At 51.9% G+C, this 27,194-nt stretch overlaps 1 protein-coding gene across 1 annotated transcript in view; it reads right to left on the bottom strand.

Annotated features, from left to right (window-relative positions):
• Window positions 1-27,194, bottom strand: part of vps45 (vacuolar protein sorting 45 homolog) — a 67,606-nt gene that overhangs the window by 24,266 nt on the left and 16,146 nt on the right. The window contains exons 6-13 of the mRNA XM_060820556.1: window positions 26,374-26,511; window positions 22,281-22,391; window positions 19,875-20,009; window positions 19,678-19,791; window positions 18,112-18,279; window positions 4,134-4,292; window positions 2,804-2,911; window positions 892-1,013 (exon numbers count right to left, since the gene is read on the bottom strand). Of these exons, the coding sequence (XP_060676539.1) occupies window positions 892-1,013; window positions 2,804-2,911; window positions 4,134-4,292; window positions 18,112-18,279; window positions 19,678-19,791; window positions 19,875-20,009; window positions 22,281-22,391; window positions 26,374-26,511 (1,055 nt within the window). The remainder of the gene's footprint in view (window positions 1-891; window positions 1,014-2,803; window positions 2,912-4,133; window positions 4,293-18,111; window positions 18,280-19,677; window positions 19,792-19,874; window positions 20,010-22,280; window positions 22,392-26,373; window positions 26,512-27,194) is intronic.

The following is a 27,194-nucleotide window of genomic DNA, read 5'->3' on the forward strand; positions in this document are numbered from 1 at the left end:
TGGGATACGGGGTCTCCCTCCCCGTCCTGAAGGGACTGACCCACCCTCTCTCACTGGGATACGGGGTCTCCCTCCCTGTCCTGAAGGGGCTGAACCTCCCTCTCTCACTGGGATACGGGGTCTCCCTCCCCGTCCTGAAGGGGCTGACCCTCCCTCTCTCACTGGGATACGGGGTCTCCCTCCCCGTCCTGAAGGGGCTGACCCTCCCTCTCTCACTGGGATACGGGGTCTCCCTCCCCGTCCTGAAGGGGCTGACCCTCCCTCTCTCACTGGGATACGGGGTCTCCCTCCCCGTCCTGAAGGGGCTGACCCTCCCTCTCTCACTGGGATACGGGGTCTCCCTCCCCGTCCTGAAGGGGCTGACCCTCCCTCTCTCACTGGGATACGGGGTCTCCCTCCCCGTCCTGAAGGGGCTGACCCTCCCTCTCTCACTGGGGTACAGGGTCTCCTTGCCTGTCCTGAAGGGGCTGACCCTCTCTCACTGAGGTACGGGGTCTCCCTCCCCGTCCTGAAGGGGTTGACCCTCCCTCTCTCACTGGGGTACAGGGTCTCCCTCCCCATCCTGAAGGGGCTGACCCTCCCTCTCTCACTGGGGTACAGGGTCTCCCTCCCCGTCCTGAAGGGGCTGACCCTCTCTCACTGGGGTACGGGGTCTCCCTCCCCGTCTTGAAGGGGCTGACCCTCCCTCTCTCACTGGGATACGGGGTCTCCCTCCCCGTCCTGAAGGGACTGACCCTCTCTCACTGGGATACGGGGTCCCCCTCTCCCTCCTGAAGGGGCTGACCCTCCCTCCCTGTCCAGTCGGTGTGGAGAGCGATGAGCGATGTGCAGGCCTGTTCCCAGTGTGGTGTTGACCCCCACCCCTCCCCACCCCCAGGAGCCTGTCCTTACCGGTCTCGGAGTGTACTCGGCCCGAGGTACGGGTACTGACTGTCCCTCAGCTTTCCTTTGATCAGCTGGTCCAGGCTGTCCTGCAGCAGGGGCTGGTGCTGGGTGTAGACATTTTCAATCCCCTGGACACAGAAGGCGGTGTGTTACTGTCCTCCCCTTGGGTCACTCTGACAGCATCTCCCCAGGGGTCAGTCACACCGAGAGGGAGGGGTCCCTGTCACTCCAAGGGTCAGGGGTCAGTCACACCGAGGGTCAGGGGTCAGTCACACCGAAGGGGGGGTCAGTCACTCCGGGGGTCAGGGGTCAGTCACACCAAAGGGGAGGGGTCTGTCACACCGAGGGTCAGGGGTCTGTCACACCGAGGGGGAGCAGTCAGTCACACAGAGGGTATGGGGTCTGTCACACCGAGGGGTAAGGGGTCTGTCACACCGAGGGTCAGGGGTCTGTCACACCGAGGGGGAGCAGTCAGTCACACAGAGGGTATGGGGTCTGTCACACCGAGGGGTAAGGGGTCTGTCACACCGAGGGTCAGGGGTCTGTCACACCGAGGGGGAGCAGTCAGTCACACAGAGGGTCAGGGGTCTGTCACACCGAGGGTCAGGGGTCTGTCACACCGAGGGGTAAGGGGTCAGTCACACCGAGGGTCAGGGGTCAGTCATACCGAGGGGTAAGGGGTCAGTCACACCGAGGGGTAAGGGGTCAGTCACACCGAGGGTCAGGGGTCAGTCACACCGAGGGGGGGGTCAGTCACTCCGGGGGTCAGGGGTCAGTCACACCAAAGGGGAGGGGTCTGTCACACCGAGGGTCAGGGGTCTGTCACACCGAGGGTCAGGGGTCTGTCACACCGAGGGGGAGCGGTCAGTCACACAGAGGGTCAGGGGTCTGTCACACCGAGGGTCAGGGGTCTGTCACACCGAGGGGTAAGGGGTCTGTCACACCGAGGGGTAAGGGGTCAGTCACACCGAGGGGGAGGGGTCAGTCACACCGAGGGGTAAGGTGTCAGTCACACCGAGGGTCAGGGGTCAGTCACACCGAGGGGGGGGGGTCAGTCACTCCGGGGGTCAGGGGTCAGTCACACCAAAGGGGAGGGGTCTGTCACACCGAGGGTCAGGGGTCTGTCACACCGAGGGGAAGCGGTCAGTCACACCGAGGGTCAGGGGTCTGTCACACCGAGGGTCAGGGGTCTGTCACACCGAGGGGTAAGGGGTCTGTCACACCGAGGGGTAAGGGGTCTGTCACACCGAGGGGGAGCGGTCAGTCACACAGAGGGTCAGGGATCTGTCACACCGAGGGTCAGGGGTCTGTCACACCGAGGGGTAAGGGGTCAGTCACACCGAGGGTCAGGGGTCTGTCACACCGAGGGGTAAGGGGTCAGTCACACCGAGGGGTAAGGGGTCAGTCACACCGAGGGTCAGGGGTCAGTCACACCGAGGGGGGGGGGTCAGTCACTCCGGGGGTCAGGGGTCAGTCACACCAAAGGGGAGGGGTCTGTCACACCGAGGGTCAGGGGTCTGTCACACCGAGGGGGAGCGGTCAGTCACACAGAGGGTCAGGGGTCTGTAACACCGAGGGGTAAGGGGTCTGTCACACCGAGGGGGAGGGGTCAGTCACACCGAGGGTCAGGGGTCAGTAACATCGAGGGGTAAGGGGTCAGTCACACCGAGGGTCAGGGGTCAGTCACACCGAGGGTCAGGGGTCAGTCACACCGAGGGGTAAGGGGTCAGTCACACCGAGGGGTAAGGGGTCAGTCACACCGAGGGTCAGGGGTCACTCACACTGAGGGGTAAGGGGTCAGTCACACCGAGGGTCAGGGGTCAGTCACACCGAGGGTCAGGGTCAGTCACACCGAGGGTCAGGGGTCAGTCACACCGAGGGTCAGGGGTCAGTCACACCGAGGGTATCACTCTTGTACCTTCAATCCTTTGAAGAACTGCTTGGTGATGGCGACAGCATCCTTCGTGGTGACCAGGTCACTTCCCCGGATTCGTTTCCCGGCGTATTCCACAACCACCGACACTAACTGGGACAGAGAGAGAGAGGGGGGGGGGGGAAACTGACTGTTCAACACTGACACACCGAACCCCACCTCTGCTATCCCATACACCTCAACATTACATTACTTACCGTGTGGAAACAGGCCCTTCGGCCCAACACGTCCACACCGACCCTCCGAACCGCAACACACCCATTCCCCCAACATTTACCCCTTACCTAGCACTACAGGCAATTCAGCATGGCCAATTCACCTGTCCCCCACCAGTACTGTACCCCAGTGTTATACAGGGACAGACCTGTCCCCACCAGTACTGTACCCCAGTGTTATACAGGGACAGACCTGTCCCCACCAGTACTGTATCCCAGTGTTATACAGGGACAGACCTGTCCCCACCAGTACTGTATCCCAGTGTTATACAGTGACAGACCTGTCCCCACCAGTACTGTACCCCAGTGTTATACAGGGACAGACCTGTCCACACCAGTACTGTATCCCAGTGTTATACAGTGACAGACCTGTCCCCACCAGGACTGTATCCCAGCGTTATACAGGGACAGGCCTGTCCCCACCAGTACTGTATCCCAGTGTTATACAGTGACAGACCTGTCCCCACCAGTACTGTACCCCAGTGTTATACAGTGACAGACCTGTCCCCACCAGTACTGTACCCCAGTGTTATACAGTGACAGACCTGTCCCCACCAGTACTGTACCCCAGTGTTATACAGGGACAGACCTGTCCCCACCAGTACTGTACCCCAGTATTATACAGTGACAGACCTGTCCCCACCAGTACTGTACCCCAGTGTTATACAGTGACAGACCTGTCCCCACCAGTACTGTACCCCAGTGTTATACAGGGACAGACCTGTCCCCACCAGTACTGTACCCCAGTGATATACAGGGACAGACCTGTCCCCACCAGTACTGTACCCCAGTGATATACAGTGACAGACCTGTCCCCACCAGTACTGTACCCCAGTGTTATACAGGGACAGACCTGTCCCCACCAGTACTGTACCCCAGTGTTATACAGGGACAGACCTGTCCCCACCAGTACTGGAATGGCCTGGCCTTGCTCAAGGTTTTATGATTGAGCAGCGAACTGGAAGAGGCAGTCAGCAGATTCTCGTCCTGTGTGAAAATGGTGGGGACGATTGTACATGGATTAACGATTAAAGTGAACAATCCCACCGAGAGAATAATGCAGGATTGCCACTGTGACCGTGCACCAGGCCAACACTCACCTGCTTGTACTTGTCTGGTACACCCTTCCGGGTCAGAGCCTCCATCAGTGAGGCCAGGTTACTGTTGCTGTGATGTTCGTAACGCAGAGCATAGAGCATCACCAGCCTCACTGCATCCAAGTCTGACACTTTGGGATTCTGCAGCAGCTTCCTCACATTCTGTAAACCATCGAGAGAGAGAGAAGGTTACTTCAGCAATCATCCCAATCCCACCTCCAAACACAAACACCAGGGCTGGATCCAAATCTGACTCACCCGAATGACAGAGGTGTTACCATGCAGAACGAGGCCTTTCGGGCCATCACGACTGTACTGGCACTCTGGACATTCTGACTTTGTGCCATCCCCTGCCTATTATTCAGAAAGAATGTCTGCCTCAACTGACCCTTGCCCCACCACACTCCCCAGCATTGCATTTCAGACCCTAGCTACATGCTGCGTGGGAAAATGGTTTTCCCCTTCCTTAACGGAGCCTCCTGTGGGTGGCACAGTGGTTAGCACTGCTGCCTCACAGCACCTGAGACCCGGGTTCAGTTCCCGACTCAGGCGGCCCACTGTGTGGAGTTTGCACGTTCTCCCCGTGTCTGCGTGGGTTTCCTCCGGGTGCTCCGGTTTCCTCCCACAGTCCAAAAACGTGCGGGTCAGGTGAATGGGCCATGCTAAATTGCCCGTAGTGTTAGGTAAGGGGTAAATGTAGGGGTATGGGTGGGTTGCGCTTCGACGGGTCGGTGTGGACTTGTTGGACCGAAGGGCCTGTTTCCACACTGTAAGTAATCTAATCTAATCTAATCGTTAACCTACAGCAGATAGTGTCTGTGGCTGTCACTACCTCAATGGTAGGCACAACATATATAATACTAGAGGGCATGAATTTAAAGTGAGAGGGGGGAAAGTTCAAAGGAGATGTGAGGGACAGGTTTTGTTTTTACACAGGGTTAGTGCTGCAGATCGATATGACAGGCCTTTTCGATAAACACATCAATAAGTGAGGAATCGGGGAGATATGGACAACGGGCAGGCAGGAGGGATTCGTTTCACCTGCCTTCATGATCAGTGCAGCATTGGGGCAGAAAGGCCAGTTCCTGCGCTGTTCTCTTCTATGGTTTAACATGAAGACCCCTTCCTCCACCACCCAGCCCAACTCCTGCACCTCTTCACGTGACAGAATCTCCACTTCAGTTTGTGATTAATAATCCACCAATTTTTCCCAAACTGCGAGAAATACACTCCCCATCAATAAGAGGTGGCTGAAATGGTGGGCTGCTGGCTTGAAGAAAGAGCATGTAGCAGGTGGGACTAGACTGGGTTGGGATAGCTGGTCAGCATGGACGGGTTGGACCGAAGGGTCTGTTTCCGTGCTGGACATCTCTCTGACTCGAAGTGTGGCGGGTGTTGACGTGGCGACTGGTTTCCCAGAGCTACCAACATGCTGTTGTGCAGTGAGTAGTGAGAGACAATGTGAGTGAAAGTTTAGCTTCCAGATGGGGAAGTGAGGAGCAAGGAAACTGCATGTGGCCTTTGGAGAGACAGAATGTCAGAGAGGAGACAAATATCAAGCAGCAGCAGTGAGGGGCCAGCTGCGAGTCTGTTGGCGACAGTCTCTGCACTCAAATTGTTCGTCATGGGTCAGAGGTCATAGACTGAGGCTCTGCGACTCTGCGGGTCACAGCAAAACAGAGCCCACTCTGTCTTTCTCATTGCCTCACACTCTCAACTCTTGGTATCCTTCTGCAAATATACAAAGGGGGCCTTCTCACCAACATAATTAAGGAATTAAAATGCAGAAGAATGTTTAAAAGTTGTGGTCAGAGGGGTTTTGAGCAAAATGGTAAAAATTCAAGAGCAGAGTAACAGCCTCGTCTCTGAAGACAATGGCTTAACGGCCAACAGCGAACTCTTCCTGGGTCTGGATTTTCAGCTTCAACAGTAAAGGGTTAATTGGCCTTATTTCTCATCAAATCTTAAAGAACCAAATGATAGGGAACGTTTACATGATCTCATTGTCGCAATCTCCAAATAACCAGCAAGAGTCCATCCTATCACTCTTGTAAAACCTCCTCTCACCTCTCAAACAGCTCAAACCGCTCAAACAGCTCAAACAACTCAAACAGCTCAAACCGCTCAAACAACTCAAACAGCTCAAACCGCTCAAACCGCTCAAACAACTCAAACAGCTCAAACAGCTCAAACAGCTCAAACGCCAATGAATTGGAATTACCTAGAATACCTCGCTCTGCTACACTGGGTCAGGTGAACTGCAAGTGGCGCCACAGAAATGAAGGAAGGGGGCACAACGATTGTGTATACGGTGATGGTGACTGAAGCATGTGGAACCGGTTTGAGGGAGAGACTGGTCAGCAGGTCATCTGGTGTGAGGGACCAGGGAATCCCGGAGGGAAAATCAAATCACAGCGTGGCCGGGCCAGCGGCACCACCGTGTTTACTCTGGGAATATTTTTATGTCAAAGATAGCAACTGATGGATAACCAAAATTACAGCACATTCAGGGCACAGGGAGCAGAGAATCACTGAATCCCTACAGTGTGGAAGCAGGCCGTTCGGTGAATCGAGTCCACACTGACCCTCCGAAGAGCATCCCACCCAGACCCAACCCCCCCAACCCTGTAATTCCCATGGCTAGTCCCCCCAGCCTGGCCACTCTGGGCTGATCTACCTAACCTGCATATCTTTGGACTGTGGGAGGAAACCAGAGCACCCGGAGGGGACCCACACAGACACAGGGAGAACGTGCAAACTCCAAATCGTTGCCCGAGGTCCCTGACAGAGTGAGGCAGCAGTGCTAACCACTGAGTCATCGCACTACCTGAGCATACACTCAGCACCGACTGAAAAACAACTGAAAGCTGCAAGGATCACTGCTTGGGAACATGCTGTACACTCTCAATATCAATACTCTGGAAGCAAGAACTTCAGTTACTGGATCCAAAACACTAACTTGGCCTTCTCTTCACAGATGCTGCCAGACCTGCTGAGTTTTTCCAGCAATGTCTGTTTACATTTCTGATTTCGTTTTCTGAAGTTGGACTATGGTTTTGATAAGTGTGAGGCTACCCACTTTAGTAAGAGGAATGGTGGTGTAGGCTATTTCTAAAACAGTCAGATTGGATGTAAAACACTGTTATCTCACTTTTTAGGTTAGAATCAATCTAAACATCAGAGTCATAGACAGAGAACACAGGGGGCCAACACCTTCAACATATTGTCTAACTATCACCATTGTTAACAGCTAACCCGAGAATGCAACTTTTTAAAAAAGGTTTTGTGATTTACACATGAAAGAAGTGAAACTATCACTGTATTCTAACAGATGGAAGGCTTAACAGACAATCAATTTTTCAATGTATAACTTCAGTTCCATCACACAGCAAATGTTTGCTATAAATTCTGTGTTACGATCGAGCCCTCCACTATCACCTGATGACGGAGCGTCGCTCCGAAAGCTAGTGTGCTTCCAATTAAACCTGCTGGACTATAACCTGATGTTGTGTGATTTTTAACTGTGTACACCCCAGTCCAACACCGACATCTCCAAATAGTGAGATTGGAACAATTGATGTCCCAAGGAATCTGGGTGACCAGGTTCCTGAGTCACTGAAAACGATGATGCAGGTGCAGCAAGTCACCAGGAGGTCGGCCTTTATTGTGAGAGACTTTGAGTACAGGAATAAAAACATCTTGCTGCTGCTGTACTGAGTGGTGGTGGTCTCCTCATCAGAAGGAGACACTGACAATGGAGTAAATGTCACGAAGAGGTTATCAGATGGATGCTGAGGCAGGTGGGATTGCTCTCAGAGGTGAAACCAAGAAGACTGGGCCTTTATAAGTCTACGGACCGAGTGCGGGAAAATGGGATTAGAACAGTTAAGCGGTTGCTTTTGACTGGCACAGACTCAATGGGCGAAAGGGCCTTTATTCTGTGCTAGAAACCTCCGAAGCTAAACTACCCTCTGCAATTATCTTGAACTTAACGGCTTGTAAGATCATCAGATATGAGATTTGTAGAAATGCTGCCCTTTCCACCAACAACTGCTCCCCACCGAAAGAACGAAGAGAAAAATCCAATCAATCCCTTTATCCGGAGATGCCCACTGCCCACTCGGGTAAAAATTCCAATCGGATTTTCAGGCTGACCAAGAGCATGAAACCTGGTGTAGGCAACAGCCTCGTGGTATTATCGCGAGAGTGTTAGTCCCAGAAACTCAGCAAATGCTCTGGGGATGCAGGTTCAAACCCCACCTCAGCAGACGGTAGAATTGGAATTCAATAACAATTTGATTTATTGTGAACTATGATTTGTTGAGGGTTGAACCCCATCGATCTCACTAATGTTCTTCAGGGGAGGGGAAAAAAAACCTGTCAATCCTCACCTGGTCTGGCCTACAGCAATGTGGCATTTTTTTCTAATTCGTTCACAACATGATGGCATTGAACGCTAGGCCAACACTGATCACCTCCCATATGGTCACTCCGGCCGAGAGCAACTAGGGACAGCCAATAAGGCAGCAACGCCCACACGCTCCACAATGGGGTTTAACTAAAAATACCCACAAAGTGGTGGACATCAATGAAGCTAACAGAATTCTTCCAGGACTCAACAGGATAGATGCTGAAACGATGTTATTCCTGACTGGGGAGATGCTTCTCTCAAACCAGAGGACAAAGTCTCCGAATAAGTTACAGCTCAGAAAGAAACGCAGGGAATTGGGGCAGCAGGAGGCTGTTCTAGCAGCCTGTAGTGCCGTTCAATATGATCATCCAACTCAATCCCCTGTTCCCACTTACTCCCCATTCCCTTTGATCCCATTAGCCTGAAGAATGATATCACATTCATTCTTGAATTCTCTGCTGCAAAACACCAACATGTTCACACAGACCGACAACCATTTCAGTTCCTATCGCTGACAGTCCGGCCAATGTGTATGGTTTGTACTGAGAAAACTACTAGAAGGTCACACCATAAAGGGTTAAGTGGATTGAGATTTAATGGAGCCTTGTTTTCTTTAATGTAAACATGGTGAACGTCTGGATCGATTTGGATCACCTGCAGGAGACAGAGAAGGAGCAAGAACTTTCTCTCCCTAAGTGTTTGTGTTTTATGTTAATTTGCTGTTATTAGCAATGACATGCCTACAGGCAGGGAAGGCGGACAGTAGGTGCTCTCTGTGAGTAACAGTGCTCCGACTGGCTGTTAGCTGCCTCTCATTCTTAACTGTTAGCACCTAAATAGATAATAATGCTGATGGTGTTCAGGTAATACTGTTCCAGCTTAACCCTGTCCCCGAATTCACCACAGAACACATTAATCCACGTGTAAATATAAACTCAGTACAGCCATTACCATGTGCCATTTAAAGTAGCAATTCTGAAGATGATTTATTTCGGACTCAAGATGTTTCACAGAATGGAATCATACAATCCCTGCAGTGCAGAAAGAGTCCATTTGGCCCATCTCGTCTATATCGACACTCCGGAGAGCAGCCCACCCAGACTCAGCTCCCCACACTATCCCCCTGTAACCCTGCATTTTCCATGGCTAACCCATCTAACCTGCACATCTCTGAACACTATGGGCAATTTAGCACGGTCAAACCAACTCAGCTGCACATCTTTGGACAGTGGGAAGAAACCAGAGCACCAGGAGAAACCTCTCATGAACACGGGGAGAATGTGCAATCGAACACGGGTCCCTGGTGTGGTGAGGCAGCAGTGCTAACCACAGAGGGACTGTACCACTCAAGCACTTCCATTTCCTATTTCTGACCTCTCGGCATCCCCGGAGTTTGCTACATCTGTAATGCAGTGTTTGGGTCGGAAAGAAATTCCAACTTGGATACTCAGCCGGAGAAGTCTATTCTCTCCTTCAGCATGAGCTCAGAGGGCCTCATCATTCCCCGTGAGTATTAGATGCAGGCAGGTTCTGGGGAAAGATGGCATTAATGGCAGTGTAGCATTCCCTCGCTATCCTGTCTGTCTTGTCAGCCTGGATGACAGCTAGGTCCAAACCCTCACCCTCTGACCCACAAGTCTTTGGCCCAACACTTCAACATTGACCCTCCGAAGAGTAACCCACAAGTGGGATGGCGCGACTGACTGCCTGGGTGGGGTTTGCACATTCTCCCCGTGTCTGTGTGGGTTTCCTCCCACAGTCTAAAGGTGTGTAGGTTAGGGTGGTTGGCCGTGCTACATTACCCAGAGTGCTCAGGGATGTGTAGGTTAGGGCGGATTGGCCATGTTACATTGCCCAGAGTGCTCAGGGATGTGTAGGTTAGGGTGGTTGGCCGTGCTACATTACCCAGAGTGCTCAGGGATGTGTAGGTTAGGGTGGATCGGCCATGTTACATTGCCCAGAGTGCTCAGGGATGTGTAGGTTAGGGTGGATTGGCCATGTTACATTACCCAGAGTGCTCAGGGATGTGTAGGTTAGGGTGGATTTGCCATGTTACATTGCCCAGAGTGCTCAGGGATGTGTAGGTTAGGGTGGATCGGCCATGTTATATTGCCCAGAGTGCTCAGGGATGTGTAGGTTAGGGTGGATTGGCCATGTTACATTGCCCAGAGTGCTCAGGAATGTGTAGGTTAGGGTGGATTTGCCGTGTTACATTGCCCAGAGTGCTCAGGGATGTGTAGGTTAGGGTGGATTGGCCATGTTACATTGCCCAGAGTGCTCAGGAATGTGTAGGTTAGGGTGGATTGGCCATGTTACATTGCCCAGAGTGCTCAGGGATGTGTAGGTTAGGGTGGATTGGCCATGTTACATTGCCCAGAGTGTTCAGGGATGTGTAGGTTAGGGTGGATTGACCATGTTACATTGCCCAGAGTGTTCAGGGATGTGTAGGTTAGGGTGGATTGGCCATGTTACATTGCCCAGAGTGTTCAGGGATGTGTAGGTTAGGGTGGACTGGCCATGCTACATTGCCCAGAGTGCTCAGGGATGTGTAGGTTAGGGTGGATCGGCCATGTTATATTGCCCAGAGTGCTCAGGGATGTGTAGGTTAGGGTGGATCGGCCATGTTATATTGCCCAGAGTGCTCAGGGATGTGTAGGTTAGGGTGGATCGGCCATGTTACATTGCCCAGAGTGCTCAGGGATGTGTAGGTTCGGGTGGATCGGCCATGTTACATTACCCAGAGTGCTCAGGGATGTGTAGGTTAGGGTGGATCGGCCATGTTACATTGCCCAGAGTGCTCAGGGATGTGTAGGTTCGGGTGGATTGGCCGTGCTACATTACCCAGAGTGCTCAGGGGTGTGTAGGTTCGGGTGGATTGGCCATGTTACATTACCCAGAGTGCTCAGGGATGTGTAGGTTAGGGTGGATCGGCCATGTTACATTACCCAGAGTGCTCAGGGATGTGTAGGTTCGGGTGGATTGGCCATGTTACATTACCCAGAGTGCTCAGGGGTGTGTAGGTTAGGGTGGATTGGCCATGTTACATTACCCAGAGTGCTCAGGGATGTGTAGGTTTGGGTGGATTGACCATGTTACATTACCCAGAGTGCTCAGGGGTGTGTAGGTTAGGGTGGATTGGCCATGTTACATTACCCAGAGTGCTCAGGGACGTGTAGGTTAGGGTGGATCGGCCATGTTACATTGCCCAGAGTGCTCAGGGATGTGTAGGTTCGGGTGGATTGGCCATGTTACATTACCCAGAGTGCTCAGGGATGTGTAGGTTCGGGTGGATTGGCCATGTTACATTACCCAGAGTGCTCAGGGATGTGTAGGTTCGGGTGGATTGGCCATGTTACATTACCCAGAGTGCTCAGGGATGTGTAGGTTCGGGTGGATTGGCCATGTTACATTACCCAGAGTGCTCAGGGGTGTGTAGGTTAGGGTGGATCGGCCATGTTACATTGCCCAGAGTGCTCAGGGGTGTGTAGGTTCGGGTGGATTGGCCATGTTACATTACCCAGAGTGCTCAGGGACGTGTAGGTTAGGGTGGATCGGCCATGTTACATTGCCCAGAGTGCTCAGGGATGTGTAGGTTCGGGTGGATTGGCCATGTTACATTACCCAGAGTGCTCAGGGATGTGTAGGTTCGGGTGGATTGGCCATGTTACATTACCCAGAGTGCTCAGGAATGTGTAGGTTAGGGTGGAGTGGCCATGTTACATTACCCAGAGTGCTCAGGGGTGTGTAGGTTAGGGTGGATTGGCCATGTTACATTACTCAGAGTGCTCAGGGGTGTGTAGGTTAGGGTGGATTGGCCATGTTACATTGCCCAGAGTGCTCAGGGATGTGTAGGTTCGGGTGGATTGGCCATGTTACATTACCCAGAGTGCTCAGGGATGTGTAGGTTCGGGTGGATTGGCCATGTTACATTACCCAGAGTGCTCAGGAATGTGTAGGTTAGGGTGGAGTGGCCATGTTACATTACCCAGAGTGCTCAGGGGTGTGTAGGTTAGGGTGGATCGGCCATGTTACATTGCCCAGAGTGCTCAGGGGTGTGTAGGTTAGGGTGGATTGGCCATGTTACATTACCCAGAGTGCTCAGGGGTGTGTAGGTTAGGGTGGATTGACCATGTTATATTGCCCAGAGTGCTCAGGGATGTGTAGGTTTGGGTGGATTGGCCGTGCTACATTACCCAGAGTGCTCAGGGGTGTGTAGGTTCGGGTGGATTGGCCATGTTACATTACCCAGAGTGCTCAGGGATGTGTAGGTTAGGGTGGATCGGCCATGTTACATTACCCAGAGTGCTCAGGGATGTGTAGGTTCGGGTGGATTGGCCATGTTACATTACCCAGAGTGCTCAGGGGTGTGTAGGTTAGGGTGGATTGGCCATGTTACATTACCCAGAGTGCTCAGGGGTGTGTAGGTTAGGGTGGATCGGCCATGTTACATTACCCAGAGTGCTCAGGGGTGTGTAGGTTAGGGTGGATTGGCCATGTTACATTGCCCAGAGTGCTCTGGGGTGTGTAGATTAGGGTGGATTGGCCATGTTACATTACCCAGAGTGTTCAGGGATGTGTAGGTTAGGGTGGATCGGCCATGTTACATTACCCAGAGTGCTCAGGGGTGTGTAGGTTAGGGTGGATTGGCCATGTTACATTACCCAGAGTGCTCTGGGGTGTGTAGATTAGGGTGGATTGGCCATGTTACATTACCCAGAGTGCTCAGGGGTGTGTAGATTAGGGTGGATTGGCCATGTTACATTACCCAGAGTGCTCAGGGATGTGTAGGTTAGGGTGGATCGGCCATGTTACATTACCCAGAGTGCTCAGGGGTGTGTAGGTTTGGGTGGATTGGCCATGTTACATTACCCAGAGTGCTCAGGGATGTGTAGGTTAGGGTGGATTGGCCATGTTACATTGCCCAGAGTGCTCAGGGGTGTGTAGGTTCGGGTGGACTAGTCAGGGGTAAATGTAGAGTAATAGGGGAGGAGAATGGGTCTGGGTCGGTAACTCTTCGGAGGGTCAGTATAGACTTGTTGGGCCGAAGGGTTTCCACACTGTCGGGATTGTATGCTTCTTGTTACTAAGTGCAGCCACCTGATCCCTGCACACGGGTGTAGGGAGTGTATATCACGTGGAAAACAGCATTGACGAACCTTCCCTCCATACACAGCATGAAATCACTTCAGCTCCCCTAGAAAACACCAGCAGGGTTCATTCAGCGCTTCTGCTTTTCTCCAGCTCAGGGGAAGTTTAACAAAACAGCAGACCACAAGCAATCAAGTCTGTGAATAAATCCAACAGCAATACATTGACCCAATCACAGCCCCTCCACAGTAACAGGAGTTAATGACGGTAAGAACACTGCAACAAAATGAGAGTAAAGAGCCCTCCTTCTACTATTTTAAACAAGGTAAAACTCCCTTTATACCAACCCCATCAAACACACAAAAGGCAGGTACAGCACAGATTAAATACAGAGTAATGACCCTCCGTATGCTCAAATGTCTTGTAGATTATATTCTGAGCAGACTGGAAGGAAAAGGTTATTTAACTGTAATGGATATTCATGTCTAGTTCCTGTCTGGCAGCATCAGGTCTGTGCAGAAACAAAATGAGCTAATTGCAGAGACTGCTAAACTCAACCCCGAAATAACAAGGCTCTTTGGACACAATGGGGGGGAGGGGTAACAGATTTGTACGAGGAGCCGGGGTGGATGGGTTGCACAGCCTGCCTCAGTGGTCAGAACAGATCGCATAACAGGATGTCAACAATGTTTCCTATTCCGAATGCAAACTGGTCGGAAACATGTTGCAGGGACGGGCTGAAGGTCACGAGCATTGGCTTGGGGCCAAAGTGTAACAGAAGATGGACAGTGTGGGGTAACCTAGCGCACTGTGAAACACCATCGCCGTAAATGTCAGCTTAGCTCAGAGGATAGGTACGGAGCAGCAATGAGGAAGGAAGCAAGCAAAAGAGTTCAAGCAAGTGCCCGCAAGAAAGAGCCCAGGGCACATCAACGACTTAGCTGTCAGAGAGCCTCGTTCTAATCTCACCCCAGCAGCCAGAGCTTACAGCTAGTTACAGACTGACGACAGCAGCAGGCAGAGGGGACCCACACTCTAGACTAGAGTGGTACTGGACAAACACAGCCGTTCCAATCTAGAAGCTGGTCTGCAGCATCTGCAGCCCTTGTTTTGACACAGGCGACCCCAAACTGCAGCTTTGGTACAGGCTGGGAAGGATGGGAATAAGGAGTACAAAAGACAAGCTCCTCTCTTCCCCTGGGGAACAGCTGTGCGGCAAAAGTCGGAAACTTTGCTGAGAGGAGTTTCAAATGAGGAAGCAGCAACTTTCCTGAAGTAGACAGAGAGGCAGCAAGCTGTTTGACCAATGGGCGAGGGGTGACATCCTGCAGACAAAGCAACAACCCGCAGAGAATCCTTACATGGGACATCGAGTCCACACTGAAGAACCCTGCACCCTGATCCACCTCCCTACCCTCTCCCTGTAACCCCTCGTCCTAACCCCAGGATGAATCCATCGAGGGTGCACATCCCTGAACACGATGGGGCAATTTCCCATGGCCAATCCACCCTGACCTGCACATCTTTGGGCTGTGGGAGGAAACCCACGCAGACACAGGGAGAATGTGCAGACTCCACACAGGCAGTGGCCCGAGGTGGGAATTGAACCTGGGACCCTGGTGCTGTAAGGCAGCAGTGCTAACCACTGTGCCACCCCTGACCAATGAGGCTCCTGCTGGGCCCAGTGATCAGGAGAAGACAGGCTATGTGATAAATCTCTCGGTACAAAAAGGGGATGAGATGACACGCTCAGGGGGCCCAAACTAATCCATAGTCAACAGTTTGGTTTTGACAAGCAGACATTGTTGCCATGTAGAAATTGCAGCAATCATTATACAGGCCGAACCCAGTCCGAGTCAGCAGACAATGGCTAGATCATCTGTCATACACGACAGTGCGGCACTCCCTCAGTGCTCACCCTCCAACAGTGCAGCACTCCCTCAGTGCTCACCCTCCAACAGTGCCCACTCCCTCAGCGCTGACCCTCCGACAGTGCGGCGCTCCCTCAGCACTGACCCTCCGACAGTGCCCACTCCCTCAGCACTGACCCTCCGACGGTGCAGCACCCCCTCAGCACTGACCCTCCGACGGTGCAGCACCCCCTCAGCACTGACCCTCCGACAGTGCAGCACTCCCTCAGCACTGACCCTCCGACAGTGCGGCACTCCCTCAGCACTGACCCTCCGACAGTGCGGCGCTCCCTCAGCACTGACCCTCTGACGGTGCAGCACCCCCTCAGCACTGACCCTCGACAGTGCCCACCCCCTCAGCACTGACCCTCTGACAGTGCAGTAACTGCTGTTTTAAATGAATACCGACCCCCGGGATTGTAGTGTGCCTGAGCACTGATCCCTGGTATTGTTGTAACGCTCCCCGCCCCATGTTGCAGTGTGTGATCACTCCTGCACGATACTGTTTGTCTAACTGAAGTGTTCATATCCCTGATGTAAATTAACCATCAACTCAATGGCAAGAATGTTGGGCCTCAGGCTGACCATTTCCATCCTGTGATCTGTTGAGTATCAGTGCAGTTGTGATAGCTGTCTGCTTTCAGCAGGAGAAGCTGTGTCTAACTGAGAGTGGTTCCAGCTCTCAGGGAGATGGGGCGAAGTGTTCGAACACTTGGGCTGTGCTGAGTTCACTGCTCCCAGGCCAGCTGCAGTCGAGAGCAGTGCAATGTGTGGGAGGCTGCCTAAGTCCTATCAATGTAAGACAGCAAGCGTACAGATTAGACAGCAAGGAGGAAGAGGGTATCTCAATGTATCAATGTGGGCGCTTGCAAGGTCTCTCCCGGATCTGATAAGCCCACTCCCTGTCGCTGCCCTTCAGGCAGTGAAACAATTTCACATCTTGTTGTGTGAAGGACTCCCCCTCACCGAGTCCTGCAGCATCAGCAATACCTCCGAAGGTGTACTTGGGCACGTGGCTGATTCACTGCTCCTGACAGACTCTGCCTGTTCAGAACCATTCTCCAGTTACCCGTGGCAGCACACCAAGGCTCCAAATACCTTGCTATCTCCCCTAATAAGCAGGCCTGCTTATAAACAGGTCCTTCACCTCCAACCTTCTTGCCCCAGCACCAAGACTGGAAACAGCAGCTTTCACCATCAGTCCCCCAAGTTGTACCCCGATTACCACCACCCTCTGGGTCCTCTGCTGCTGCTCAGGCTTTATCTTAGACACAGCCAAACCCTCAACACACACACACAGACACACACACACATACACGCACAGACACAGACACACACACACACACACACACACATACACGCACAGACACAGACACACACACACATACATACACGCACAGACACAGACACAGACACACACACACATACATACACGCACAGACACAGACACACACACACACATACACGCACAGACACAGACACACACACACATACACGCACAGACACAGACACACACACACATACATACACATACATACACAGGCACATACCCCACACACACACGCACAGACACATACATCACACACACAGACACATGCATGCATGTACACATACACAGAGACACACATGCACACGCACGTACATATATACACATACAGAGACACCCATGCACGCACACACACACAGAGACACACACATACACAGACACAGAGACACACACATACACATACACACACAGACACACACATACACACACACACAGACACATACACACACATACACAGAGACACACATGTATACACCCCCACACACACAGACACACAGAGACACACATACACACACACAGAAACACACACACACATACAGACACATACCCCACATACAGAGACACACACACACACACGCAAAGACACATACAGCACACGCACAGACACATGCATGCATGTACACATACACAGAGACACACATGCACACGCACGTACACATATACACATACAGAGACACCCATGCACACACACACACATACAGACACATACCCCACACACAGAGACACCCATGCACGTGCACACACACACAGACACACCCATGCACGTGCACACACAGACACATACCCCACACACAGAGACACCCATGCACGCGCGCGCGCACACACACACACACACAGACACAGACACATAGCCAACACACAGACACACACACTTTGTGAGGTACAGATGCATAACAAGTATATAAAGTGGATGGGCCATTGGACTTGAGCACAATACTGTTGATGCCATGCCTGACACTAAGCTAAATGGAACAGGATATGGCCCCGGGAAATCCCACAGGATGGACGGACATTGGGCATCAGGCAGCCCTCTCTCCTGGCTCCTCTCGATGAGACAAGGTGCCGCAGTGTGAAGATAATACTGCCATGCCCACTCCTTCTCCCACCTCCAACCACTGACTTTGCAGACCCACTCTGCTCCACTCCCACTCCTGAGCAGCACTGCAGTGGGACTTTGGAATATTCCTCTCTGTCCGGCCTCCCTCCCTCCAATCGGCCCACTTTTTGCCCTATCCCGTGTCTCACCTGCAGGGCACTGGAGTGGTCATTCTGACAAGCCAACTCCTGTTCCACCTCGGATACTTCCATCAGCTGGTGCTCATTCACCAACCGCGAGAGCTCTCCCACCACGGTCACATGTTTGGATACAGTCCCGGACATCTTCTTAAACTGCGGGTAGTTCTCCACAAAGGCCTGTGGGAGAAGAGGAGTGAACCACAACCAAACGGGAGTGACAGGAGGTGGGAGCTCAGAGCTGGACCCCAGCCCACCGGCTTGGGAATGGGAAAGCCTCATTAACACTGGATCCAGACATTACTGACAGACAGGGGGGGATCCACAACCCCTCGGCTCAATGGAAAACTACAGCTTCCCAACAGTGGGCTCCAGGCTCCACCTGGTGCAACGTAACAGTACAGCAACACAGCACCACATCACACTGACCAGCAACACGGGCAGGCCACTACTGCCAGGTTCCCCACCTTCACTAACCCCGTCCCCATTAACCTACCTCATATTTCTCACCCTCCCTTATCCCTCCCCCCATTACCCACCCTCCCCTAACCCTCTCCCCATTACCCACCCTCCCCTATCCCTCCCCCCATTACCCACCCTCCCCTAACCCTCCCCCCATTACCCACCCTCCCCTAACCCTCTCCCCATTTCCCCACCCTCCCCTAACCCCCTCCCCATTTCCCCACCCTCCCCTAACCCTCTCCCCGTTTCCCCACCCTCCCCTAACCCTCTCCCCATTACCCACCCTCCCCTAACCCTCTCCCCATTACCCACCCTCCCCTAACCCTCTCCCCGTTTCCCCACCCTCCCCTAACCCCCTCCCCATTTCCCCACCCTCCCCTAACCCCCTCCCCGTTTCCCCACCCTCCCCTAACCCTCTCCCCATTACCCACCCTCCCCTAACCCTCTCCCCGTTTCCCCACCCTCCCCTAACCCCCTCCCCATTTCCCCACCCTCCCCTAACCCCCTCCCCATTTCCCCACCCTCCCCTAACCCCCTCCCCATTTCCCCACCCTCCCCTAACCCCCTCCCCATTTCCCCACCCTCCCCTAACCCTCTCCCCATTTCCCCACCCTCCCCTAACCCTCTCCCCATTACCCACCCTCCCCTAACCCTCTCCCCATTTCCCCACCCTCCCCTAACCCCCTCCCCATTACCCACCCTCCCCTAACCCTCTCCCCATTACCCCACCCTCCCCTAACCCTCTCCCCATTACCCCACCCTCCCCTAACCCCCTCCCCGTTTCCCACCCTCCCCTAACCCCCTCCCCATTTCCCCACCCTCCCCTAACCCCCTCCCCGTTTCCCCACCCTCCCCTAACCCCCTCCCCATTTCCCCACCCTCCCCTAACCCTCTCCCCATTACCCACCCTCCCCTAACCCCCTCCCCATTTCCCCACCCTCCCCTAACCCCCTCCCCATTTCCCCACCCTCCCCTAACCCTCCCCCCATTACCCACCCTCCCCTAACCCTCTCCCCGTTTCCCACCCTCCCCTAACCCCCTCCCCATTTCCCAGGCTGTGTTACCCCATTGTGGTCTCGCTGTTGAAGAAGCTCTCTCCCACCCACTCCCACGTACCTTCATGTCAGCGATGGACTCCAGTTTCTGCTGGCCCTTCGGTTTCTTTTTCTGAAAATCCTCCATCAAGTTCCGAATGTTTGTGCCAATCTCCCCGAAGTTCAGGTACATGTTCTGTCAGACAGGAAGGGGTATGAGGATGGCAGGAACACAAACTCCCGTCCAAGAGAACAGAACACCTTTCAGCCCAGTCTTACATTTGCGTAGAATTCGTCATTCTCAGCGGAGAGCACCACTTCCTTCAGCTCCCGGCTGACTCCCGGCACACGGGAAAGATCAATTCGATTGTTGTTGATCCCCAGCAGCTCATGAACCATGGCCTGGTACGTCCACTGCAAAACAACACAGCACTCAGACATAGCACTCGGCACTGGGGTCAGCCGGGCCGGTTCACACGGGTGTGTGGGCCTTGGGACAACATCGGGATTAAACCGCGGTCTCCAGGAACCCGTCGGTGTTGAAAATGTGACCTTGGGAACCCGTCGGTATTGAAATGGTGACCCCGGGAACCCGTCGGTGTTGAAATGGTGACCCCGGGAACCCGTCGGTATTGGAATGGTGTCCCCGGGAACCCGTCGGTATTGGAATGGTGACCCCGGGAACCCGTCGGTGTTGAAATGGTGACCCCGGGAACCCGTCGGTGTTGAAATGGTGACCCCGGGAACCCGTCGGTAATGGAATGGTGACCCCGGGAACCCGTCGGTGTTGAAATGGTGACCCCGGGAACCCGTCGGTATTGAAATGGTGACCCTGAACCCGTCGGTGTTGAAATGGTGACCCCGGGAACCCGTCGGTGTTGAAATGGTGACCCCGGGAACCCGTCGGTGTTGAAATGGTGACCCTGAACCCGTCGGTATTGAAATGGTGACCCCGGGAACCCGTCGGTGTTGAAATGGTGACCCCAGGAACCCGTCGGTGTTGAAATGGTGACCCCGGGAACCCGTCGGTATTGAAATGGTGACCCCGGGAACCCGTCGGTGTTGAAATGGTGACCCCGGGAACCCGTCGGTATTGAAATGGTGACCCCGGGAACCCGTCGGTATTGAAATGGTGACCCCGGGAACCCGTCGGTGTTGAAATGGTGACCCCGGGAACCCGTCGGTATTGAAATGGTGACCCCGGGAACCCGTCGGGATTGAAATGGTGACCCTGAACCCATCGGTGTTGAAATGGTGACCCCGGGAACCCGTCGGTATTGAAATGGTGACCCTGAACCCGTCGGTGTTGAAATGGTGACCCCGGGAACCCGTCGGGATTGAAATGGTGACCCTGAACCCGTCGGTGTTGAAATGGTGACCCTGAACCCGTCGGTGTTGAAGTGGTGACCCTGAACCCGTCGGTGTTGAAATGGTGGACCCCGGGAACCCGTCGGTGTTGAAATGGTGACCCCGGGAACCCGTCGGTATTGAAATGGTGACCCCGGGAACCCGTCAGTGTTGAAATGGTGACCCCGGGAACCCGTCGGTATTGAAATGGTGACCCCGGGAACCCGTCGGTATTGAAATGGTGACCCCGGGAACCCGTCGGTGTTGAAATGGTGACCCCGGGAACCCGTCGGTGTTGAAATGGTGACCCCGGGAACATGTTGGTATCAGGAATGGGTCCCGGTCATCGTTCAGCATTAACCATGGCACTTCAGAATGTTTCAGTTTGACAAAGAGGACTGCGTCTGTATCGAAATGTTGGGATTGAATCTCTGCACACAAGTAACAGAAGATTTATTCCATCACTTTCAGTTCATCCCTTTCTGACTCAAAGGTACAAAGTGATTGTGTCACCCACATAGCACTGTCTGTACCTCACTTCCACAGACAACCGTTTACACGTGTACACTACAGCACTTTTACAGTCTCTGTACAACTCCAATGACAGTGGGAAAAAGATCAACATGAGATTGCAGAGTTCATAAACATGCAGCTCCCTTTGGGTAACGAATTTCCAGCTTTCCCTCCCTCATGTAGGAAAGGTAGTTGGTGCCTCTCGATATCATACCCTGGGATCACTGTTAAAAATCACACAACACCAGGTTAGATTAGATTCCCGACAGTGTGGAAACAGGCCGTTCAGCCCAACCAGTCCACACCGACCCGCCGAGAGGGAACTCACCTGACTTATGCTTCTTCATTCCCCTCTGACTTATGCACCTAGCACTACAGGCAATTTAGCAAGGCCAATCCACCCTGACCCGCACATCTTTGGACTGTGGAAGGAAACTGGAGCACCCGGAGAAAACCCACGCAGACACGGGGAGAACGTGCAAACTCTACACAGACAGTCGCCCGAGGCTGGAATCAAAGCCGGGTCCCTGGTGCTGTGAGGGAGCAGTGCTAACCACTGAGCCACTGTGGTTGTGCGGTGCTCCAAACACTAGTGTTTCCAAATAACCCTGCTGGCCTCGAACCTGGTACTGTGTGATTATTAACTTGGTTATTGATTATTAACAGCTCAACACCAGCTCCTCCACGTCATGAGTAAGCTCGTCAGCTCCCTCCACTGCCCAAGGGCCATCACTGCAATGTTCACCAAGCCACACAATCAGGAGGCAGACACCGGTGATGGAATAAAACTTCTGTTACTCGTGTGCAGTGGGGTTGGAGGCTCACCTGGTTTAGCAGTGGGGTGACAGCATCGTCACTGCGATCTAGGATGAGAAGCAGGGGTGGCACCTCAGTCCTACGGAAGTCAAACAGTTCATACTCTTTGGTGATGATTTGCTGCCGTGAGACAAAGGAAACTTCAGTAATGGTGAAGCAATGGCCATCGCCCCAGAGGTATTTAGGGAGGTTACATCTGGGAATACACCCAGGGAAGTGAGAAATAAGCAAGGGATGATCACCGCACTGGGACTGTCCTATAGACCCCCTTGGAAATCGAGAAACAAATTTGTAAGGAGATCTCAGACATCTGTTAAAATAACGGGGTGGTTATGGTCGGGGATTTTAACTTTCCAAACATAGACTGGGACCATGATACTGACAAGGGCGGAATTTGTGAAGTGTGTACAAGACAATTTTCTCATTCAGTATGTGGATGTAACTACTAGAGAAGGTGCAAAACTTGACCTACTCTTGGGAAATAAGGCAGGGCAGGTGACTGAGGTGTCAGTGGGGGAGCACTTTGGGGCCAGCGAGCATAATTCTATTAGATTTAAAATAGTGATGGAAAAGGATAGACAGATCTAAAAGTTGAAGTCCTAAATTGGAGGAAGGCTAATTTTGATGGTATTAGGCAAGAACTTTCAAAAGCTGATTGGAGGCAGATGTTCGCAGGTAAAGGGACAGCTGGAAAATGGGAGGCCTTCAGAAGTGAGGTAAAGAAAGTCCAGAGAAAGTATATTCCTGTCAGGGTGAAAGGGAAGGCTGGTAGGTATAGGGAATGCTGGATGACTAAAGAAATTGAGGGTTTGGTTAAGAAAAAGAAGGAAGCGTATGTCAGGTATAGACAGGATAGATCGAGTGAATCCCTAAAACAGTATAAAAGTCTTGGGGTATACTTAAGAGGAAAGTCATGAGGATACGAGATCGCTTTGACAAATAAGATTAAGGAGAATCCAAAGGGTTTTTACAAATATATTAAGGACAAAAGGGTAACTAGGGAGAGAATAGGGCCCCTCAAAGATCAGCAAGGCAGCCTTTGTGTGAAGCCACAGAAAATGGGGAAGATGCTAAACGAGTATTTTGCATCAGTATTTACTGTGGAAAAGGATATGGAAGATATAGACTGTAGGGAAATAGATGGTGACATCTTGAAAAATGTCCATATTACAGAGGAAGTGGTGCTGAATGTCTTAAAATGCATAAAGATGGATAAATCCCCAGGACCTGATCAGGTGTACCCTAGAACACTGTGGGAAGCTAGAGAAGTGATTGCTGGGCCTCTTGCTGAGATATTTGTATCATCGATAGTCACAGGTGAGGTGCTGGAAGACTTGAGGTTGGCAAACATAGTGCCACTGTTTAAGAAGGGTGGTAAGGACAAGCCAGGGAACTATAGGCCAGTGAGCCTGACCTTGGTGGTGGGCAAGTTGTTGGAGGGAATCCTGAGGGACAGGATGTACATGTATTTGGAAAGGCAAGGACTGATTAGGGATAGTCAACATGGCTTTGTCTGTGGGAAATCATATCTCACAAACTTGATTGAGTTTTTGAAGAAGTAACAAAGAAGATTGATGAGGGCAGAGCAGTAGATGTGATCTATATGGACTTCAGTAAGGTGTTCGACAAGGTTCCTCATGGGAGACTGGTTAGCAAGGTTAGATCTCATGGAATACAGGGAGAACTAGCCATTTGGATACAGAACTGGCTCAAAGGTAGAAGACAGAGGGTGGTGGTGGAGGGTTGTTTTTCAGACTGGAGGCCTGTGACCAGTGGAGTGCCACAAGGATCGGTGCTGGGCCCTCTACTTTTTGTCATTTACATAAATGATTTGGATGTGAGCATAGGAGGTATAATTAGTAAATTTGTAGATGATGCCAAAATTGGAGGTGTCATCTACAAATGGGCTGAGAAGTGGCAGATGGAGTTTAATTTAGATAAATGTGAGGTGCTGCATTTTGGAAAGGCAAATCAGGGCAGGACTTATACACTTCATGGTAAGGTCCTGGGGAGTGTTGCTGAACAAAGAGACCTTGGAGTGCAGGTTCATAGCTCCTTGAAAGTGGGGTCGCAGGTAGATAGGATAGTGAAGAAGGTGTTTGGTATGCTTTCCTTTATTGGTCAGAGTATTGAGTACAGGAGTTGGGAGGTCATGTTGTGGCTGTACAGGACATTGGTTAGGCCACTGTTGGAATATTGCGTGCAATTCTGGTCTCCTTCCTATCGGAAAGATGTTGTGAAACTTGAAAGGGTTCAGAAAAGATTTACAAGGATGTTGCCAGGGTTGGAGGATCTGAGCTACAGGGAGAGGCTGAACAGGCTGCGGCTGTTTTCCCTGGAGCGTCGGAGGCTGAGCTTATAGAGATTTACAAAATCATGTGGGGCATGAATAAGGAAAATAGGCAAAGTCTTTTCCCTGGGGTTGGGGAGTCCAGAACTAGAGGGCATAGGTTTAGGGTGAGAGAGGAAATATTTAAAAGGGACCTAAGGGGCAACTTTTTCACCCAGAGGGTGGTACGGGTATGGAATGAGCTGCCAAAGGATGTGGTGGAGGCTGGTACAATTACAACATTTAAGAGGCATCTGGATGGGTATATGAACAGGAAGGGTTTGGAGGGATATGGGCCGGGTGCTGGCAGGTGGGACTAGATTGGGTTGGGATATCTGGTCGACAATGATGAGTTAGAATGAAGGGTGTCTTTGTGTGTTGTATATCTCTGTGAATCTCTGACCACACGGCTATACTCTCATTTAAAAGACAACAGCTGCTGGTTTAACTCAAGGGTCCCCAGGTCTCAGGTAAGAGGGGAGATTGAGAAGATAACCACAATTGGCTGGACGGCTGGTGCAGAGCAATGCCAACAGGAATCCTTTTAACAAGCACACAATCAACTCAACAACCATTCTTCAACCATTCACAATCATGTTAACACACAACCTTCTGTAATGCAGACCCTTTATTGGACAGAAACATCAGTGTTTACTGAAGGAGGGACATGGGTGGGAAACAAACCCTCATTACTGGTATCAAATCATCTCAGGCAAAGGCTAGCATGGTTAGATGCAGGGCAAACCAACCATTACCCTACACGAGACATTGCTTGAGGTGCTGAAGATTTATGGGTGGTACGGTGGCTCAGTGGTTAACCCTGCTGCCTCACAGCGCCAAGGACTTGGATTCAATTCCAGCCCCGGGGGACTGTCTGTCTGGAGTTTGCACATTCTCTCCGTGTCTGCATGGGTTTCCTCAGGGAATGACAGTTACCTCCCACAATCCAAAGGTGTGCAGGTTTGGGAGGATTGGCCATGATAAATTGGCCATAGTGTCAGGGATCTGCAGGCTTGTTGGGGGGGGGGGCGTGGGGATCTCATAGGATGCTCTTGAGAGAATCAGTGTGAACTTGATGGGCCGAATGGCTTGTTTCCACACTTTTAATGATTCTATGATTCTACAAATCGTGACAGCAAGTGATTTTTATATCGCAAGTGAGGCATTCCGAGGCTTTAGTTCAGGATATCCGATACGTGGCTCTCAGCTGGGCAGAATTCGGGTCTGAATGGAACCATCAGTGGTCAATGTCAGATCAGTGTATTTGACTGCTGAAAATGCAGAAAAGGACTGTTTTCAATGTTCCAATCAATGATGTGAACAAGTGGGATTTGCTGAATCCAGGATGTACATCAGGGTACTCAATCGCTGGGCTCAGGACCGTCAGCTGACACTTTGGGGCCTTTATGTTCCGAGACAGTAAACGTGCTCTGCGGAACACTGCTCCAAACCCATTCTGGGTAACACCTCTTCCTGGTCTCACATGCCTTCGCCCCAATGCCCACCCATACCTAGCTCATCTCTGAGGAGGTCACAGTCACTGTCAGGCCCTGAAAAGGGATCATGGTGACAAACAGTTTGCAAAGCTCTGTTGTACGGACCACAGACACTCAACTGTTTTCACCATCACTTCCGTTTTAATCCACATAGTACGGTCTCTTTCCCTACATAACCATCTACACACACGCACACTCCACACACACACACACACACACGCGCGCGCTCCACACACACACACACACACACACACAACTCTCCATGGTACTGCAGCACCTTCACACTCTCTGCTAGCCTCTTCGCCATGTCAGATGACAGCTGATAACGAATCATGGGACATTTCTTCAGTGACAGGAGGACTGCGGTCAGTCCTTGGGTGCTTCGTGCCAGATGTGCAGAGTTCCAGTTCCTGTTCTGTTCAGAAAGACAGACAGCATTAACCCCTATCAGACACAAAGGCAGCTCACCCATCTCCCTATGATTTCATTTCCAGGACAGGGACAGCACACAGTTAGGTACAGGTGCACAATCCTTGATCTGAAATCCTCAGGGGCCAGTTGCTTTTCGGATTTTGGAATTTTTTGGATTTTAGAATAAATGACATTTTCACACTGAAATGTGTAAAATCTTCCCAAACAGCAGGCCCAGATGTGATTGGTCCAAGCACTGAGACACAATGCCAGCTGCCAGTGCTGGGTCATGGTGCCATGTCACATCGGAGTCATGTGGCCCGAGTGACCTGGTCACACGCCAAATAACTTTGTTATCACAGAAAAGAACTTTATGAGAAAAACTTTAGATTTCGGAGCTTTAGGGATTTCGGATAAAGGGCTGCGTACCTGTACAGAGTAAAGCTCTGTCATCTAACTGAGGATGGAGCTGTTATCCATCACTTCATTTACCCAGGTGACCAAATAAACACAATCAGATTTTAAACAGAAAGACCCATCAACCAGGTTTCTGAAGAGATACAATTATGGGTTTGTCAACAAGGCAAAGTGAATCAATAAAGATGCAGTAACTGGTTATCATTCACAGTGAGTAATCCGGGAGGAGAAATGCTTATTCCTCAAAATAAACTCCAAACGCACAGAATC

This window comes from Hemiscyllium ocellatum, chromosome 50 (assembly GCF_020745735.1).
Source record: "Hemiscyllium ocellatum isolate sHemOce1 chromosome 50, sHemOce1.pat.X.cur, whole genome shotgun sequence".
NCBI classification, from domain to species: Eukaryota; Metazoa; Chordata; class Chondrichthyes; order Orectolobiformes; family Hemiscylliidae; genus Hemiscyllium; species Hemiscyllium ocellatum.